A 19,065-nucleotide genomic window follows, 5' to 3' on the forward strand; every position below is an offset into this window, starting at 1 on the left:
AACGAGCTGGTGCTATTTTTGTTTCACAAAAACTTCGGTTATAATTCGCCTCACCAACACTCCACTTTTTTAAAAAATGAAGTTCAGAATACTAACTATTTTATATAAACTCATAAAGAAATTAAGTTTCTAAAATATATAGAAATGTACAAATATTTTTAATGTTTTAACTTTCCATTCTTAAATTATTTTCTGTCTTTCAAAATATTACTTTAGGGGCGCCTGGGTGGCTCAGTTGGTGAAGCGTCCCGACTTGATTTCGGCTCGGGTCATGATCTCGAGGTTGTGAGATTGAGCCCTGCATCAGACTCTGCGCTCAGCAACGGAGTCTGCTTGTCCTTCTGCTTGTCCCTCTCCCTCTGCCCCTCCCCCCACACGAGTGCTCTATTTCTCTCTCTCAAATAAATCTTTAAAAAAAATATTACTTCATAGACACACACTCCTACCACTGTTCTCTACCTTTTTTATGCAACTTTTTAAAAAAAGATTTTATTTGAGAGAGAGAGAGAGAGCAACAGGAGAGGAAGAAGCGAGCTCCCCGCTGACGAGGGAGCCCAACACATGTCTCTCAGGGCTCCATCCCATGATCCTGGGATCGTGACCTAAGCCGAAGGCAAACGCTTAACCGACTGAGCCACCCAGACGCCCCATCCCTAAAGTTTCTATTTAAGTAATCTCTACACCCAATGTGGGGCTTGAAATCACGACCCCAAGATTGAGTCACACGCTCCACCGACTGAGCCAGCCAGGCGCCCCATTCTTGGGCAATTTTTCAGTGTAAATGCTCAATTAATGCTTCCGAGAATGAACAGACTATTGTCACATACATACAGATCTTTGAACCGGTCCAGTGAACAGAATCCTTCAGTCTTACGCATATTAGGCATTTGGGTCATTTTGTAAGGACTATAAATTAGTAGAAATGTTGCAAGATGCAATATATTCTTATACCCATAACTTCCCATGCGAACTTAAAATCTCTGATTTGATCTTTTTCCAGATAGTTTTATTGAGCTAGATCTCATACACCATACATTTCCCCCATGTTGAGTGTACAAATTCAGTAGTTGTGTGTGAGTGACACGCCGGTCTCCTTCACCAGATTGAGGGCTCCTTGAGGGACGTTGTTTCGGGCATTCACTCACTCACTCAAACGTCTACTGAGCACCTACTGTGTACTGGGTGAGCAGGACAGAAGTCTGCCCATGCTGGGGTGGAGGTGGGGAAGTGCTGATGAATAAAAATAATCTTTACGGAGCACTTCTATGTGCCGGGCACAGAGATCCCAGGGGGTGGCTGTGTCCTCAGGGCTGTCACAGGGCTGGGGGACTGATCAGTAGTTTTCAAGTGAATGGAGTCAACTGCAGCAGCAGGCGATCCCCACTCCCCACCACGGGGCTAACACTAACCTGATCAGGTTAGGGTGTGCAAGTTGGGGCAGGTAGTTAGGTCTCAGCACGTGGCTGTCTACCCAGCAGCCTCTGCGGTCCCTCCATTCAGCAACAGTGAAAGCCAAGTCCAACAGCAGAAGAAGTAAAGAGGGGAGGGGAGTGAGCTGTGGGCTGCTCCCCTTTCTCAGCTTTGGGGACTAAAGGCCATGTCCAAGCTGTGGCTTAAGAAGTCTCACGCTTGCTGAATAATCCCGGGCTGGGAGGGCCTGGGGCCACATGCTGAGGACGGGAACGCTGGGCCCTTCCTTCTGTTTTGTAGGAGATTGCCACCTGCCCGCCAGCCAGCTTTTCCTGCCCCCCCAGGATTCGGGGTGGGGGGGGACACTGGGACCAGGCGCTGTGTGAGGCGTTTGCGCACCCGGCATCTCATTCAATAGTTAAAATATGAACCGCCAAGGGAGGGCTCTTTAGGGGTGACTGGCCCAGCCTCCTGCTCCCCATGCGTGTCCAGAGGGAGAATCCCTCCCGGACAAGGACAACTGACAAGTGACCAGGGCGGTGCCCCTTTCTTGGCTGAGCCTGGGCCTGAAACCTAGATGCAGACCTCCACTGAGCCCTCGCAAAGTCAGGCGGGAGGACGGGTGTAAGGCGGGGCTCATCCCTTTGGGCCACCCCCCGCCTGCAGCGAGATAAGAGGCCTGCGCCCTGGGGAGGAAGGGGGTCCCCTGGAGCACCTCTCCCCTCCATGAGGCCCCATCAGTGGGGTGGAATGAGCGGATCCGTCAGCTGGGGAGGCCCGGGCCCTGGAGAAGCTAATGCCGCCCGGTGCCGGGGGCTGGGGCGCGAGCACTCCTCTTCCTCCTCCATCAGACAGGGCCTGCCCAGGCCCGGGCCCCAGCCATCAGACCGGGGGCTTCCTGAGGAGGAAGCAGCCCACTGGGCAGTGCTGGAAAGCAAGAGCCGGCACCCCACGGACGACCCGGTGCTGCCCGTGGGAAGGGATGAGGTCGCCCCCGTGAGGGCTTCCGAAGGGCAGGGCTGCGCTGCTCCATCTCCTCCCCGCAGCTCTGACTTGCGCCGGCCCTTGGGGCTCTCGCTGCCATATGAGGGAGCCCCTGGTAACTGGCGTCAAGCGAGGTCACGGCCCTGCGTGGAGCCAGCCACTGCCTGGCAGAGGGCACCTGAACCAGGCCCAGGCCCAAGACAGCTGGGGCCCGGGGGCACCTTCGCCTGGGACGGGGCCGGCGGCTCGAGGAAGTGGGAAGGGAGCCTGAGCCCCACAGGGTTGGGCCGCCCCTGGGAGCGAGGGGAAGCTGGGCGGCGCGCGGCCCCGATCTCTGGACCCCGAGAGCCCCAGTCCCGGCCAGGTGGGGGACGGTCCCTGCAGCGGAGGGACGGAATGGGGTTTGAAAAGCTGCTCGACCTCGAGCAAGCCGCTTAATCCCTCAGAGCCTGTCTTCCATCTGTCTACTGGCCATCCCAACTGCACCGACCAGCCCAGCACACGGCAAGCGCTCAACAAACATCAGCCCCGTGCGGGGGTACACACGGCACTCCGCAGGCATGACCCAGGACGGGCCCGGGGGACACTGGCCCGACTTGGCCTCACTGCCCACTTGTGCCTCAGAGGAGGCTCTCCCTGGTCTGCCGGACCCCAATTCCTGCCCTCTCTCCCCTGACCTGCTGTGCGCCCTGGCCCCGGCCCCACGACCCTGTCTACACTCAGCCTGGCTTTGCAGCGACCCCAGCTCAGGCCCGTGCACACACCCTTGCCCCTTCCTGACGTCCCTCCGCCTTCAGGATTCAGCTCCCGGGCCCCTCCTCCGTGAGGCCTTCCCTGGGGAGTCTCCTCATTCTGATGGCACTTTGTACCTTCTGGTCAAAGCCCTTACCCCCAGGGCCCGGCAGCCAGCTTCCCTCCACAAGGACAAGGACCGGAGCTGGGGTCACCCCCCTCCCGGTGCCCAGCGCAGCCTGGGCTGGTGGAGGCTGCACTCGGCCCATCCACGCGGCACCAGACCGGGCTGCAGACCCCACTGCCGAGCTCCCCGCCGTCCCCGGGGCAGGTAGAGGAGATTCAGAAAGCCTGAGCCACAGCTTCTCTCCCTGACCAGCCCCTCAGGCACGCACAGGGTCATGGCCAACAAGTGGACTCAGAACGGGGTCAGGGAGACGAAGTGAGGTTGCGGCCCAGGACTGGAACTCAGGGCTGAGCCCTGCCCTCTTCTCCTCCCTTCCCACTGCTCTTGCACCTCCTTCCTCCTGCCTGCCACACCCCCCACTTCTCCCCAGTTATCTCCTGCCCGGCCTTCTGCATGTCACCTCCTCCAGGAAGGTCTCCCTGATCTGAGGGGAGATCTGGAAGTGCCTCTCCTCCAACTGAAAATTATCAAAGCGAACCTTTATGGCGCGCTTACCACATGCCAGACTTCGGGGCTAACCTCCGCTAATTGCACCATCTTATAACATACATCCCATTTCACAGATGAGGTAACTGAGGCACAGAGAAGCAAAGAGGCAGAACTAAGATCTGAACCTTTAACTATCCTGCTTCTTCCTGAGCACTGAGGGGCCGGGACCCTGTCATTCTCGCTGCTGCCTCCTCACCCCCAGGTGTGGGGTCTGTTACAGAGAAGCCGGTGAGAAAACCCGAGGCCCCCCGGAGGCTGGGCAGTCCGCTCCTGCTCGGCTCTGCCATATCCCGACCTCCAGGCCCCCACCTGGGACCCGGAAGCTGGGGCCCAGATCCCCGTGCCCCGCTGTTGCCCAGAGCAGCCCAGACCACAGCACCTCGGGGAAGGAGCAACAGAAAGAGGCCTCGCTGGGAGGTACCGTTTACTGGGCTGTCTGCAGTCAACGGGACAGCCCTGGGGACACCCGGCTGCAGGTGCACCCCGCTCCAGGGGGTGTGCAGGCAGATGGAGGGAGGTGGGTCGAGGGGCGCCCACTGCCTTCGGGGGGGCCGAGGTCTCCGCTGCAGCCCCTCCCTCGAGGCTCCCAAGGACAGCAGCCTCAGACTCGGGGGGGGGGGGGGCTGGCCCCTGCACCCCTCTCGCTCCCCGTCCCTGAAGAGTCAGCCAGTCAGGGTTCCTGGAAGAGTGGGCCAGGAGGTTTCCGAGGTGGGGGCGGCGGCTGGGCCAGGCCCTCAAGGCGCCCCCGGGCACCTCCACGGCCAGTCCAGAGTCAGCAGCACCGTGTCTGCCCACACTTGACCCTTCCTGGGAGCGGCATCTGGAGGGCCCCGCAGTCCCGGGCTTGGCCTGGGTCCGGGTCAACTGGGGAGGAGGGGCTGACGCTCCGAGGAGGTGGCCGCGTCCCTGTACGCCAGGAACTGTATGGAGATCTGGAGGGGCCAACATCAAGGCCAAACCGAGCAGAGGCGGGGACGCCGTGCCCCCGGGGGCCCTGGCTCCCTCTGGACTGCCCCCCCCCCGCCCCCGGCCCTGCCGGGCTGCCCCGCCCCCCCGCCCCCGGCCCTGCCGGGCTGCCCCGCCCCCCCGAAGGATACGACGGTGTCGAGCAACAGCACGCCCAGGCTGCCCACGAGCCAGGGCAGGTGGTGCAGCAGGTAGCTGCCCTCGCTCTGGCCCGCCGCGGGGTTTTTGAGCAGCACGCTCAGCCCGTACAGCGTGTTCCCCAGCATCACCAGGGCGAACAGCGAGTAGGAGACGCCCTGCGTTGACTTCCTCAGGAACTGGGGGTGAGGGGGCTGGGGTCAGAGGCCTCGGCCAGGGTTCCTGTCACGCTGCCCCGTCCACGGGGCACGCCCTGAGCGCGCTGGTCACCGAGCGCCCGGTCCGCGGGAGACGGGCCGCCCCGCCAGCCTCCCCGGGCCCACCGCGCCCCTTTCTCCCCATCCCTCAGCACTGTGGGCCGGGCCCGGCCTCCTCACCTGACCCGCTGCTTCTCTGAGACACACACGGGACACCCGTGTCCCTCGAGCCGGCCTCATCGGCCCACTGCCCAGGGGCAGAAACTGAGGCCTGGAGAACTGGATTCACTTAAGCCGACCGGACCGGCGGTCTGAAGCCACACCTGCTGCCCAAAGACCCCGCCCCTCGCCCCGGCGGCCCCGCCCCTGCCCCGGGCTCACGTTGGTGCGGATCTGAGGCAGCCGGGACAGCAGGTAGAGCGCACTGGAGACGGAGCCGATGGCGAAGCCGATGATCTCCTGCCGAGTGAAGGGCTGAGAGGGCAGGGGGCTGCTCAGGGCCCGGGAGGGGCCAGAGGTGCAGCGCGCGATCCCCGCTCCCTCGGGACGGGCCGGTCCCCAGCCCGCACCCCCCGGCACTGACCCACACCGCACCTTACTGCCCGGCTCCACTGACAGGAGCGTGCGGCCCCGGAAGACCTCCCTCGGGGCAGCCACCGGGCCAGCGGTCCTCAGCAGCGGGAAGGCACACAGCACCCCCAGGATGAAGAGCAGCACGGAATTGATGGGGGTAGACCCTGGACAGGAGACAGGAGGGAAGCCGATCGGGGTCAGGTACCAGTGGCAGCAAACAGACCAGGCCTTGAGTCCTGGCCTTGCCCTTTGGCGGCTGTGTGACTCTGGGCAAGGAACCTGACCTCTCTGAGCTTTAATGCCTCCTCTGTAGAATGGGTGTAATAATAGCACCCTTCTCCTAGGGTTGTAAAGGAGAGACAAGGGCAGGAGGGGGTCACCCAGAGCAGACAAGTGCCTCCCTCTGACCTTGACTCCCGCCCCTCCTCAATCCTCAGGGGCAGCGGTGACCTGTGTCCAAGCCCAGGGCCAGGTACAGAGGAGCAGCTGAAGCCACGATTGTGGGATGCGACCCAAGGGAAGAAAGAGCAGCCCCCGTGGTCCGGCCCCCGTCCCGGCCGCCCGGGGCTGCGGGCGCAGGCTCGGCGGTGTGGGCCGGACGCTGCGGTGCGAAGCCCACTGCCTCCCACGCTCCCGGGCCTCCCGCCGCCCGCTCCCCACACTCACGCAGAGAGGGGCGCTTCTTAAACTTGTAGTGAAAGTAGAGGGCCAGCATCAGCAGGTCGGCCAGCACGTAGTACGCCGCTGTGTAGCTCTGCAAGAGAGGCGCAGCCCAACCGACCCACTTCACCCCCTGCCCTCCGGTCTCCTCATCGGCATCCAGCCGGCAGAACTCGAGAGCAGGCCGGCAGCGGGCCCCCAGGGACAGAGGGAGGACAGGGGGCGGGTGCACCTCGCCGGGACAGAGGGGCACTCAGCGGTTAAGGGAGGGCTCCGGCGTGGCCGGGCACAGGAGCCGCGACGACGGTACCGTCCCGCTGGGGAAGACGATGGACTCCTGGCTGGGATTCCTGGCACCTGCCACCCGCACCCCCGGCTCCCCCCAAGGGAAACCTGTCCTCCTCTGTGGCCCCACACCCTGGCAGCTCAGTCAGGACCTCGGCACCCCAGAGCCATCCTCTGGTTTGACGTGCTCGTTTCGCAGATGGGGAAACTGAGGCCCGGAGAAGGGTATCGACCAGCTGCCTGTCACGCTGCACGGCGGGGCGGAGGGCGCTCTCTCCAGTGTGGGGCCCTCCCTCTGCCGTGGCCGTCCTCGGTGGCCCGCCCCACCCCTGGTCTGACCCACCTGCAGGGGCAGCTGGTCAGCGAGGAAGGAGCCAATGAGGTTGCAGGAGTCTCCTCCGATCCAGCCCAAAAGGAACCACAGAGACAGCGCCTGGTCCATGTTGCCTGTCCTGCAGGCCTTGATGTACTGGCTGCGGCCAAGGAGGAAGAAGACGCGGGCTCAGGGCAGGAGGGGGCCCGGGCCGGGGAAGCAGGGAAGTCGCCTGTGAGCCCATGCTGCCGGCAGGCGGGAGCCGCAGGACCTTTCGGTGCCCTTTGGGGGTTCTTACCAGCGGATTCTCTTCCAACCAGGGAACTCTACGGCAGGTGCATCTTTCCAGAGTCATCCATAGCATTGCTCAGATTCCCCTCCAGAGCACCCTAGAGTCTCCCAGTGGGGACCTGGAGTTTGTGTCACCCCACCCCCCAGCCCCCGCCGTGCTCCACGAAGAGAACCACGTCACAAGGACCCTGCATTCTTTCTTCAGTGGAGGGGAAGCGGGGGGGGGGGGGGGGTGTGTGTGTGAAAGGACAGTGGTGGTGGCAGGGAGCCACAGCCCGGCGCTGCCCTATCTCCAGGAGCGGTTGATGATGATGATAAGATGGGCCAAACCACAGTGACCTTCAAAGGGCAATGGGGCAGGGCGGGATGGCCCCCCGGAGAGCCCCATGGCTTGTGGCTTTGGATATTCTGGTTGTTTTCTCAAAGGCCAAGTGTCAGCATGAGCTCAGTGCTGACAACAGGCCACAGGTAACGGGCCTCAGGCAGAGTTCTGAGCCCTTTGTGCATATTAACTCTTTCGGTCCTGCAGAACGCCCTGGGCCAGTCAGGTCACAGGGAGGCTTGGAACCAGAATTACAGCCCGACAGACCCAGCCCCTCCCTCTCCAGTCCCTCCGAACCTTCACGCAACTGCCATTTACTCTTTTTCTGTTTAATCCTCTGTATATTTATTTATTATTATTATTTTGAGAGAGAGAGAGAGAGAGAGAGAGAGCGGGGGAGGGCAGAGGGAGAGAAAGAATCTTTTTAAACTTTTTTAAAGATTTATTGATTTGAGAGAGAGCTAGAGCATGAGCAGGGGGAGGGGCAGAGGGAGGGAGGGAGAGAGGGAGGGAGAGAGAGAGAGAGAGAGAATCCCAAGCAGAGTCAGTACTGAGCACAGAGCCTGATTCAGGGCTCGATCTCACAACCAAGACCATGACCTGAGCTGAAACCAAGAGTGGGCTGCTTAACCGCTTGAGCCACCCGGGTGCCCCTCGTCTGTGTGTTTTTAAATAAAAGGGGACTAAATGGCACCTCATCCCCCACAACACCCAAGTCAGAAACTGAGAAAGCCAGGTATGGCCCTGATCTTCCCATGGCCAAACTTCCTTCTCCTCCTCCTGTGAAGACACCCCCTTGCACAAACACCCCGTCCACACGCCTGTCTCCTATCCAAGCCTGGTTCCCCTTGACTCTGCTCCCTCTCAAGGATCTTTTTAAAACCCCAGGCTCCCCACAAGCATTCGGAGCCTTCCCCTGCTATTTGGGGAGGCCCCCAGGGCCAGCTATCCCTCGGCCCTGCCCCCTCCACCAGGACTTATTTCCCTTTCTCCAGTCTCTTCATTGGCAGGCAGCCAGCCCACTCCCTCCTCTTTGTCTTTCATGGCTCAGGAAACGTCACTTCCTCCCCATGGCCTTCCTGGACACAGCTTGCCAGTGTCCTCTACTTCCTCCTTTGTAACACAGGACATCCTTGTCCCTCCTGGACTCAAGCCTCCTGAGGGCAGGGATAGTGTCCAGCTCAGGCCTGGCACCAGGGAGGCCTCTAATTAAGGTCTAGCCTATGGCCCCTAAAGCCCCTTCTAGGACATGTGACTTGGCAAGTCTCCATGAAATTGCAGGGAAAGTGATTTTATCATACCCAAGAAAGGCTGAGTCCTGAGGAGGAGCAGGAAGGCAGCTGCCCTTCCTGCTGTCACCTGGGGCTCTCTCCCAGGCCTCTGACCCCCCTCACTGGTTCATCAGCCAGGCTCACGCAGGGCCAACATTATGTCATGGCAGGAAGGGGAAGCCTCAGCCAGCTCCTCAGATAGTCCTAGAGCAGGCTCTCACTCTGGAACAGGGCGTCTCTCTCCCTCGGCCTCCAGCGGTCACCCACACCTGTCCAGTCAGCCTATACAGGGCATCTCCAATGCCCCCGATATCGCTCCTTGCTGGATGGCTTCCATGGCCTCCAAGGTGGCCTCCCTGCCTCCAGTCTCACTCCCTGTCCTGCCAGTCCTTCTTCCCTGTGACTCCCTGACTGCCTTTTAAAGGTAGCTGGAATGGAAGCTCTGCAAAGGCAAGGATGGCATCTGTTTTGTTTACTTTCAACATACCTACTGTGGCCTCAGGAACAAGCTAATTCAATAAAAATGTCAAGTCCGGGCGCCTGGGTGGCTCAGACGGTTAAGCGTCTGCCTTTGGCTCAGGTCATGATCCCAGGGTCCTGGGATCGAGCCCCGCATCGGGCTCCCTGCTCCTTGGGAGCCTGCTTCTCCCTCTGCCTCTCTCTCTCTCTCTCTCTCTCTGTCTCTCATGAATAAATAAATAAAATCTTTAAAAAAAAAACCACACACATTTCCAGGGACGCCTGCGGGGCTCAGTCGATTAAGCATCTGCTTTCAGCTCAGGTCATGATTCCAGGGTCCTGGGATCGAGTCCCATATCGGGCTCCCTGCTCCTTGGGAGCCTGCTTCTCCCTCTGCTTCTCTCTCTCTCTCATGAATAAATAAATAAAATCTTAAAAAAAAAAAAAATGTCAAGTCCACAATGAGGTACTAGGATAATTCCATGGGGGAAAGAAGGGTCTTTGAAACGCATGGTACTGGGACAACTGGTTATCTCCATACAAAAGAATGAGACTGGACCCCTACCCCACACCATATATAAAATATAACTCAAACTGTATCAAAGACCCATTAAAAAGAAAACCACAGGCCCAAGATGGAGTCACTTAAGCCAAATCACCGAACAGGGGCATAATAACAAACCTAATCACATTTCAACCTCCCCCAGGAATGTAGTCTTAATTGGTCAGGAATTTTCTGGTCAGTAGCAATGAGGTCATCTGTCACATGGGCCCTCGCCATCCCCCACAAAGGAAGATGAGATCATCTACTAAGACCCCCCTGCAGGAAAATGAACTTGCCTGATATAATCCCTTTTTTTTTTGCTAATAATTTCTTGCCCCACCCTCTTTCCTATAAAAACCTTCCATTTTATAAAACTCCTTAGAACATCTCTCTATTTGCTAGATGGGATGCTGCCCAATTCATGAATGGCTTAACAACACCAATTGTGTCTTCAAATTTAATCAGGGTAATTTTGTTTTTTAACAGACCTAAATTTAAAAGCTAATTTGTTATATTGTGATTTACAATAAGAAACATAGGGGCACCCGGGTAGCTCAGTTGGTTAAGTATCAGAGTCTTGATTTTGGGTCAGGTCATGATCTCAGCGTCCTGAGATCGAGCCCCACTTCGGGCTCCACGCTGGGCTTGGAGCCTGCTTAAGATTCTCTCTCTCCCTCTCCCCTCAGGAAGGAAGGAAGGCAGACAGACATATATTTGGTCTTCACCCCATCCCTGGCAGAAAGTTCCTAAAACTCTTGGAATTTCCTAAGTGATTTGAGCAATAAAGATGCCTTTTGTTAGTTAATGAGGTGACTTTTGGAAAGCCTCTGGGTCACCTAAAGATGAGGGCTGGCTGCCATGATGTGATTAAACCCTTAGAACTTTCAGTCCCATTTTCCTGACCTCTGGGGAAGGGGAGGGGCTGGAGATGGAGTTCAATCGCCAACGGCCAGTGATGTCATCAATCATTCCTGTGCAGTGAAGCCTCCAGAAGAACTCAAATGGACAGGTTCGGAGAGCTTCTGGGCCAGTGAATGTGCAGAGGTTCAGGGAGAATGGCACACTGGGAGAGGAACCGGAAGCTCCATGCCCCTGTCTGCACCCCCTGCCCTGTGCATCTCTTCCATCTGGCTGTTCCCTGTATCCTTTCGTAATAAACCAGTGATCTTGTGAGTCAAATGTTTCTCTGATTTTTGTGAGCCGCTCTAGCAAATTAATCAAAAGCAGGTAGGGGGTTTGTTGGGACCTCCAGTCTATAGTGGTCTACACCAATCAGAAGCAGAAGTGACAACCTGAACTTGTGACTGACATCAGGAGGGGGAGGGGCAGTCTTGTGGGACTGAGCCCTTCACCTGTGGGATCTGATGCCGTCCCACGGAAGATAGTGTCTGATGGCATTAGATGCTTGGTGGTGTGGGAAAAAACACACATGGACACTGGTGTCAGAATGAGGCAAAGCTCTGAAACTGTTACAGAAAAAGATAATGCAAGAGAGCTTGACTACCTTCATTTCGACCTCAAAGTTCTATATATATTTTTTTAAGTAGACGCCGCACCTAGCACAGGGCTTGAACTCACCACCCTGAGATCAAGACCTGAGCCAAAATCAAGAGTCGGAGGCTTAACTGACTAAGCCACCCCAGCGCTCCTTGACCTCAAACTTTCTAATTGATTAAGTTCTTCTTTCTAGCTTATCCCTTAACTCAGGCAAAAGACCCTGTGCACAAAGCATCCCAGGAAGGGAACCGAAACTACCCGCTGAAGCAACAAGGACTGCCCCACGTCCGGAAGACCCGGAGGGACTAAGCCCAAGACAATGACCCACCTGACTTCCCCGCGCCCCTGCGTGTACCCACTGACCATTGTCCCTCGCTTTCCTTATATAATTCTGGAAGTATCATCAGCACTTGGGAGACAGTCTTGGAAACACCAGTCTGTGGTTTCCCCGGTGTTGGCCTCACAGAAATAAATTCCTTTCTCGTTTCACCACCACTCATGTCTCTGCCTTTGGATTTTGTCAGTGGCGAGTGGCTGAACTTAATCTGGCTGGGCGCCCCCCGCCCCCAGAGCCCGATGGTCTTGCGCCCCTGCACCCCGGTTACAATCAGGGTAAATCTCTGTTACTTGGGGGGTGCCTGGGTGGCTCAGTCGTTAAGCATCTGCCTTTGGCTCAAGTCATGGTCCCAGGGTCCTGGGATCGAGCCCCGCATCGGGCTCCCTGCTCCGCGGGAAGCCTGCTTCTGCCTCTCCCACTCCCCCTGCTTGTGTTCCCTCTCTCGCTGTGTCTCTCTGTCAAACAAATAAAATCTTTAAAAAAAAAAAAAAATCTCTGTTACTTGGATTAGGCAACGATGTTTTTTTATTTTTATTTTTTTAAATTTTTTTAAAGATTTATTGGACAGAGAGAGACACAGCGAGAGAGGGAACACAAGCAGGGGGAGTGGGAGAGGGAGAAGCAGGCTTCCCGCAGGGCAGGGAGCCCGATGTGGGGCTCGATCCCAGGACCCTGGGACCATGACCTGAGCTGAAGGCAGACGCTTAACGACTGAGCCACCCAGGCGCCCCGCGACAATGTTTTTTTAGATACGACACCAAAAGCACAAGCAAAAAAGAAAAAAGAGATAAACTGTACATCATCCAAATGTAGAACTTCTGCGCTTCAAAGGATGCAATCAAGAAAGTGAAAAGAGAACCCACAGAAGGGGAGAAAATGGTTGCAGATCATGAGGCTGCCGTATCCAGAATATATAAAGAACGCTTACAGCTCAGGGGCGCCTGGGTAACTCAGTCAGTTAAGCTCAGGTCACAATCCCAGGGTCCTGGAATCATGCGCTGCATCGGGCTCCCTGCTCAGCAGGGAGCCTGCTTCTCCCTCTGCCTCTGCCCATCCCCCCATTGGTGCGCGCTCTCTCTCTCAAATAAATAAATAAAATCTTTAAAAGAACTCTTACAACTCAACAACAAAAGGGCAAATAATCCAACTGAAAAATAGGCAAAGGATCTGAACAGTCCTTTTTCCAAAGAAGATATACAAACGGCCAAAAATCACCTGAAAAGCTACTTAACATCACTAGCCGTCAGGCAAATTCAAATCATAAACTACAACACGATAACACTTCCAACCCATTAGGATGGCTATAATAATACACATAGAAAATACGCATTGGGGGCGCCTGGGTGGCTCAGTCGTTAAGCGTCTGCCTTTGGCTCAGGTCATAATCGAGCCCCGCATCAGGCTCCCTGCTCGGCCAGGAGCCTGCTTCTCCCTCTCCCACTCCCCCTGCTTGTGTTCCCTCTCTCGCTGTGTCTCTCTCTGTCAAATAAATAAATAAAATCTTAAAAAAAAAAAGAAAAAAAGAAAATACGCATTGATGAGGATATGGACACATTGGAACCTCACACACGGCTGGAGGGAATGGAAAATGGTACAGCCTCTTTGGAAAAGTCTGACAGTTCCCTGTGAAAAAGAAAACCACAAGGGGGCGCCCAGCTGGCTGGCTCAGTCTGTGGAGCACGTGATTCCCGATCTCGATCTCCGGGTTGTGAGTTTGAGCCAAATGTCGGGTGTAGAGATTATTTAAAAAAAAAAAAAATCTAGAAAAAAAGAAAAAGAAAAAGAAAACCAGGGGCCCCAAATGATGTCATTAAGGTTAGGCTGAGTCATGAAACCAGGGCTTAATAATGTTTTTTAAACATCCTTAAAAAAGGGGCTCAGTCGCTAAGCATCTGCCTTCGGCTCGGGTTGTGATCCCGGGGTCCTGGGATCGAGCCCCGCATCAGGCTCCCTGCTCCGCGGGAGGCCTGCTTCTCCCTCTACCAGTCCCCCTGCTTGTGTTCCCTCTCTCGCTGTGTCTCTCTCTGTCAGATAAATCTTAAGAAAAAAAAAATCCTTAAAAAGATTAAACACAAAGTTACCCTATGACCCAGCAATTTCACTACGTAAGCATATACCCAAGAGAAGTAAAAACATATGTACCCACAAAAACTTGCACTTGAATGTTCACAGTAGAAACAGACCAAACATCCATCAGTGAATGAATGAATAAAAGGTGGCATATCACACACTGGGACGTTACGCGCAAAGGAACGAGGTCCTGACACCTGCTACAGCATATAGGTAAGTCTTGAAGTCGTTCTGTTAAGTGAAAGAAGCTGGTCTTTCACATGCTCTATGATTCCATTTACAGGAAATGTCCAGAGTTGGCAAATCCACAGAGACAGGAGGTAGACGGCTGGTTGCCAGGGGCTGGGAGCTTCGGGGGAAATCAGGAATGACTCATTTCTTTGGGGGTGTCTTTTTAGGGTGATGAGAGTATTCTAAAACTGATTATGGCATTGGTTACACGACTCTGCAGATACACTAAAAACACTGAATTATACATGTAAATGGGCTAATTACACGGTATGTGGACTATCTCTCCATAAAGCTATTTTTAAGAAAATGTTGAGCTCCTGATTAAACTCTTATCTTTCTCCCTCAGGATAAAGAGCCGATTTCCTAACAGTGGAGAAGCCTCACATTACAGGGCCCTTGGTGACCTCTTCGACCTCACCTCTCCCGTGCCCCTGACTCCCACACACTCTGTCCAGCCATGGGATTGTGCCCACATGGCGCAAAGGCCCCGAGTCCCGTGCTTTACGTACACCGCCTCGTCCCATCCTCACAGCAGCCCTGGGAGGTCGGGAACAACACTGCCATTTTGCAGATGAGGAAGCTGAGGTACAGAGCAGCAAAGTGACTCTCCCAGGTCACAGTGTGTCCCCGTTCCTCAATCACAGCAGTGGTCACACCATCTTGTAATCACTGCTCGCCCACTCCATCACCAGACTGCCACAGGACGAGGGCTGTGTTTGGGGCATGTCAGCGCTCCCACCCCTCTGCTTCCTTTCTTTTTAGCTATGCAACCTAGAACAAGTGACTTAGTCTCTCTGGCTTTCTGTTCCCTCATAAATAGGGACAGTAACTACTTATTTCACAGGGTTATGAGGCTTAAATGAGGTAAAAACATGTCAAGTGCTCAGAACTGAGGTACGTAGCGTGCACTGAATAAACAGCACTAAGGGTTAATACTGTTACTATCATCTGTGTGTTGGCATTGCCCAGCCAAGGCGAGCCCTAGGGTGGGCTCCAGGGCAGGGCCCTCCAGGGTGGGCTGGAAATCAGTGAGTGGGAGTACATTTGGCCTTGAGTCTGGAGAGGCCCAAGGCGGGTCAGGCAGACCCTCCTCCAGGCAGTGCCTGAAGCCATCGCCCCAGCCCGCCCCCTGTCCTGGTCCCGCCCCCTGTCCTGGTCCCGCCCCCCGGCCACTACTCACGGGAAGGTGGATGCTGCAAAACAGACAATGGAGATCAAGCCCAGGCCCACGCTGGCCTCGTCCCAGCCGTCCTGGGCACATTCGCCAAACACGTCCCATATCCACTGGCGGGAGCCATTGGGGCAGTCGGAGAAATTGCCGGAGCCCAGTTTCTTCCAGACCATGGCTGCTGCGGGATGCAGGGAGGGTTGTACAGGGAGAAAGAGAAGGGGGCCTTTAGCCTTGGCAGGTCTGGATCCTGTGCCCCGCCCCCAGCTACGCCCATCCCCAGTTTTAATCACGCGGCCGGACCAAGCCTCTGAACTCCAAGGGCACAATCAGCTTCGAGTACACAGACGACCTGTGCAAGGACAGGGCCCGATCTGCGGTCAGGGACAAGTGTGTAGATGCCACTACTCAATGCTGCACTCCTCAATGCTGCGACTTTGGGCAAGTGCCTCAGCCTCCCTGTGCGTCAGTTCCCTCATCTGTAAAAGGGGTGATCACAGCTCCTCCTTCATAGTTGTCCTGACTGTCACATGAGTTCATACAGTGAACCCTCCGCTCACTTTGTTACAACCCTCCAACGTTTACATTGTTTCTGATCTCCTGTTTTGTAAATTACATCCGGGGAGACCAGGCCCCATTAAGTACATTCTCTCATTGAAGTAGGACTGCCCGCCAACATGGGTCAGAGGAGGCACCTGGAGAATAAGGGCCAGGTGGGTCCAGGGCTTGCACAGGTAGCTGGGATTCAAGTGCGGCACTCAAGCACAATTCTCCAGGAACAGCGTGTGCGGGATGCCTGCTGGCGAGGAGTCTGGAGCCTCCTGCCGATTCTCACCACCCACAAAGCCAGAAAGTGGCTGGTAGCAGGAGCAGGCAGGAAAGTCCCCTCCCGATGCCTGGGCACCCTGCACAGTGATTACAGCGGTCACGGTCTGTGTGACAGTCCCAGAGAAGGAAGAGAAAGCAGAGCCAGATGGTGCCATCTCTACCAGGCGAGACTCACCATATAGCCCCTGATTACGAAGCTCGTCACCAGTTCTGGGCTAAGCACCTTGCAGGCATCTTACTCATTCTGTCCTATCAACTCCATGAAGGGGAGTTGGGGGGGCTCCTGATACATCCAAGGAACCAGGGAAGTGACTTGCACCCGGCCAGGAAGCGACAGAGGCAGGAGTCAAAGCCAGGACGGGGACTCAAACCCCGGCTCCTGGCCACCCTGCCATGCTGCCTCAGGCGCTTCTGTCCCTGGATGCGGCAGACCCCCCCCCACCCCACCTGTGGTCTGGCAGACTGCCCAAGCTCCCCAGCAGCCAGAAGGTAGGCTTCCCCTTCCTGTCCCGTGCTCAGAGGCTTTCCTCACCAGACTGAGGCTCTCTCCAGCTACCTTCAGTTTCTCCCTCTCCCTGCTGCTCCCCCTGCTTGTGCACACACTCTCTCTCTCTCTGTCAAATAAATAAAATCTTAAAAAAAAAAAAAGCAAGTCCTTTTGCTCCCCCCGGTTGCCCTCTTACAGATTCTGTGTGCCCGTCCCTTTCATCACCGTAATACACAGCCACCCTCGTAACTTCCCTGTGAGGTGGGGCAGACTGCCCCCATTTCCCAGGTAAGGCTGGGTCACCTTGGCCGAGTGAGGAACCTGTCTGAGCCTTGTCTGTAAAATGCGGATGATGACCCTGGCTCCTTGGGGTTGGCGGTGCAGATGAAATGCACATAAGGAAGGCTCTCTGCCCCGGGCCTGACCGAACCATGCTGGAGGCTGTTGTGAGGATGAGAGTCCAGGAGCTCAACCACCCTGAGGCCACTCTCTCGCCCCCCTTTTCACCAGGTTAGGGAGGAAATGAAATGAACACATGCCCAGTGAGGGAAGGGGGTGTCTGGAGGATTGTAGCTTGGCTCACAGGGCCCAGAGCATGGGGTGGGTGGTCCCTGATCTTGCACAGGGCATATGCGCAGCCCGGGACACTCTGAGACACGCCTGAATCCCGACCAGAAGGGGCCTTCCTCTGGGGGCCGCTGCACACAGGGCCCATCATCTGGAGGTTCTGACCCAGCTAGGGAGCCAGCCTGGGCCCCAGGCCTGGCTTCTGGGAATGGGCCCACCTCCTGGTCAAACAGCACTTCGAGGATGGATGTCCAGGGTTGCAACAAAGCTTGACTGCATCCATAGGTTTGACAAGGACCACAGCAAAGGTGGGTGCCTTGGAACCACGCAGGGCACATGCCCAGAATTCAGGCTCAGTGTCTCTCTGGACTTCAGATCAGGGACTTTGGGTTTAAGAAGCAACCCCAGGGGTGCCTGGCTGGCTCAGTCGGTAAGGCACGCGACTCTTGATCTCAGGGTTGTGAGTTCAAGTCCCATGTTGGGTGTAGAGATTACTTAAAAATAAAATCTTAAAAAAAAAAAAAAAAGGCAACCCCAGCTGATTCTGATGCATGTGGCCAGGCTTTGAGAAAGCCTACAATGGAGAAGGCATCTCAGGCCACACCCAAGCTCCTCTACTGGACCCAAGCTGAGTCAGGGAAATGCTTCCCATGGAAGCTTCCCATGGAAGCGGCAGGCCTCCAGGCTTCTGCACGTATAGTCTCTTCCCTTAGGAGTGTGTCCTTCTCCCTCTGGAGGGCCTGGTAAGGAGACAGGGTTCTAACGTGCCATCTCAAAGACGCCTTGCAAAGGCTGGCTGGATGATACCTGTCACCTCTTCCCTTCCCCTTCACATATCTGAAGAATGCTTATCACAGTCCTCAGCTACTCCTGCTCCTCAAGCCCACACCTCTCCCTTCACCCTAGCCGTGACTGACTCTTGGGGCCAGCAACGCCAGCTGCACAGTAAAGGTTCAGACAGTGCTGAGGAAGAGAGGAGACAGAGAAAGAGGGAGACAGAGAGGAAAGGGAGGGAAGGAAGGAAACTAGCTGTGAGCTCAGATGACCTAAGTTTGAGGAGAGAGCACTCTGGAACTGACCTGCTTAATGCCCACAAGTATAGAATTCCAGAGCAAGTGACTGAGCCTCAGAATTCCAATCTGTACAATGGGTAAATACCCACCTCCTAGACCGACTGCAGAATTAAATGACATAATCCAGGCCAATGGATTAGAAGGGTGCCTGGCAGAGATTAAACACTCAGCAATAATAGCCAGGGATCACTTATTACTCTGCTTTGGTTGTAGTGTGTCCCTCCACCACCCTCCCCCCAGTCCTTGGCGCAAAGCAGCTTTCGGTTAAGTGTTGCACGGACAAGACCCAAGCCAGTCCTCACACTTCCAAACCCAGCCTCCCCATGTACACACTTCAAAACTTGTCCCAGGCCTGAGGAGGGGAGAGGGCAATCTGGGATTCGCAGCAGAACCTCGGCGTATGTGGAAGGGAGGGGAGTCCCCGCTGGTGGCTACCACCAGCTCCAGGCCTCCAGGTCCTTGGCCGCCTGGTGACTAAGGCCAGCGCGGGCCGCCTGTTTGTCGGGGATAATGACAGGGCAGCTGCTGGGGTCAGCGCTCAAACGCCGCGAGGCCCCCTCCCCTGCCTGCCCTGGGGAAAACAAAGCCGTTGGAAACGATGGGGCCCGTCCCCCAGAACCAGAAGGTGAAAAGAGGACCCAGACCCCAAACCCTGGCCAGGCTGGTCCGAGAGACCATGCTCAGGAGGGGGACGTATGTTCCCGAGGGGCCACCTAATCCCGGCCCAGAGCCTCGTCTCCGGATCTCGCGCCCCAAGGAGGGGACAGAAGCCCCAAGACGGTCCAGGGGCTGGAAGAGGTTGTTGGAAAGATGTGGTAGCGACGCCCAGAGTCCCACCCGCAGCCTTCGGGCTTGCCCCTAGCCTCAAACCCAACTCACCGCCTCAACATCAGCCGCCGGTCCCGGCTTCTGGGTTCTGTCTGCACAGCCTCGGTCAGCTGACCCGAAGCCCCGCCCCGCCCCGCCCCTGTCCCTGAGCCGCGTGG

General features: G+C 56.2%; 1 protein-coding gene across 3 annotated transcripts; it reads right to left on the reverse strand.

Annotated features, from left to right (window-relative positions):
• Positions 1-984: 984 nt before the first annotated feature.
• On the reverse strand, positions 985-19,018 carry SLC66A1 (solute carrier family 66 member 1). Of its 3 annotated transcripts, none has more exons than XM_035019627.1 (8): positions 18,959-19,018; positions 15,137-15,305; positions 6,965-7,094; positions 6,343-6,430; positions 5,698-5,840; positions 5,485-5,577; positions 4,900-5,085; positions 985-4,734 (listed from the first exon to the last, which is right to left on the reverse strand). In XM_035019627.1, the coding sequence occupies exons 2-8, from the start codon at positions 15,298-15,300 to the stop codon at positions 4,663-4,665; spliced, it is 876 nt and encodes a 291-aa protein (XP_034875518.1). In that variant the 5' UTR covers positions 15,301-15,305; positions 18,959-19,018; the 3' UTR covers positions 985-4,662. The 3 variants fall into 3 exon arrangements, with proteins under 3 accessions (XP_034875518.1, XP_034875517.1, XP_034875519.1); XM_035019626.1 differs by having other exon boundaries at positions 6,965-7,090; positions 18,959-19,012; XM_035019628.1 differs by having other exon boundaries at positions 15,137-15,302; positions 18,959-18,993.
• Between the last annotated feature and the right edge of the window lie 47 nt (positions 19,019-19,065).

Source organism: Mirounga leonina, unplaced genomic scaffold (genome assembly GCF_011800145.1).
Source record: "Mirounga leonina isolate KUSES-001 unplaced genomic scaffold, KU_Mleo_1.0 Mir_173, whole genome shotgun sequence".
Classification (NCBI taxonomy): domain Eukaryota; kingdom Metazoa; phylum Chordata; class Mammalia; order Carnivora; family Phocidae; genus Mirounga; species Mirounga leonina.

Coding starts and splice junctions, on each gene's coding strand:
- SLC66A1 (XM_035019626.1), bottom strand. Junction 7,091..15,136: donor TTTGCAGCATCCACCTTCCC/GTGAGTAGTGGC, acceptor GGCCGCAGCCAG/TACATCAAGGCCTGCAGGAC. Junction 5,086..5,484: donor TGCCTCAGATCCGCACCAAC/GTGAGCCCGGGG, acceptor CCTCACCCCCAG/TTCCTGAGGAAGTCAACGCA.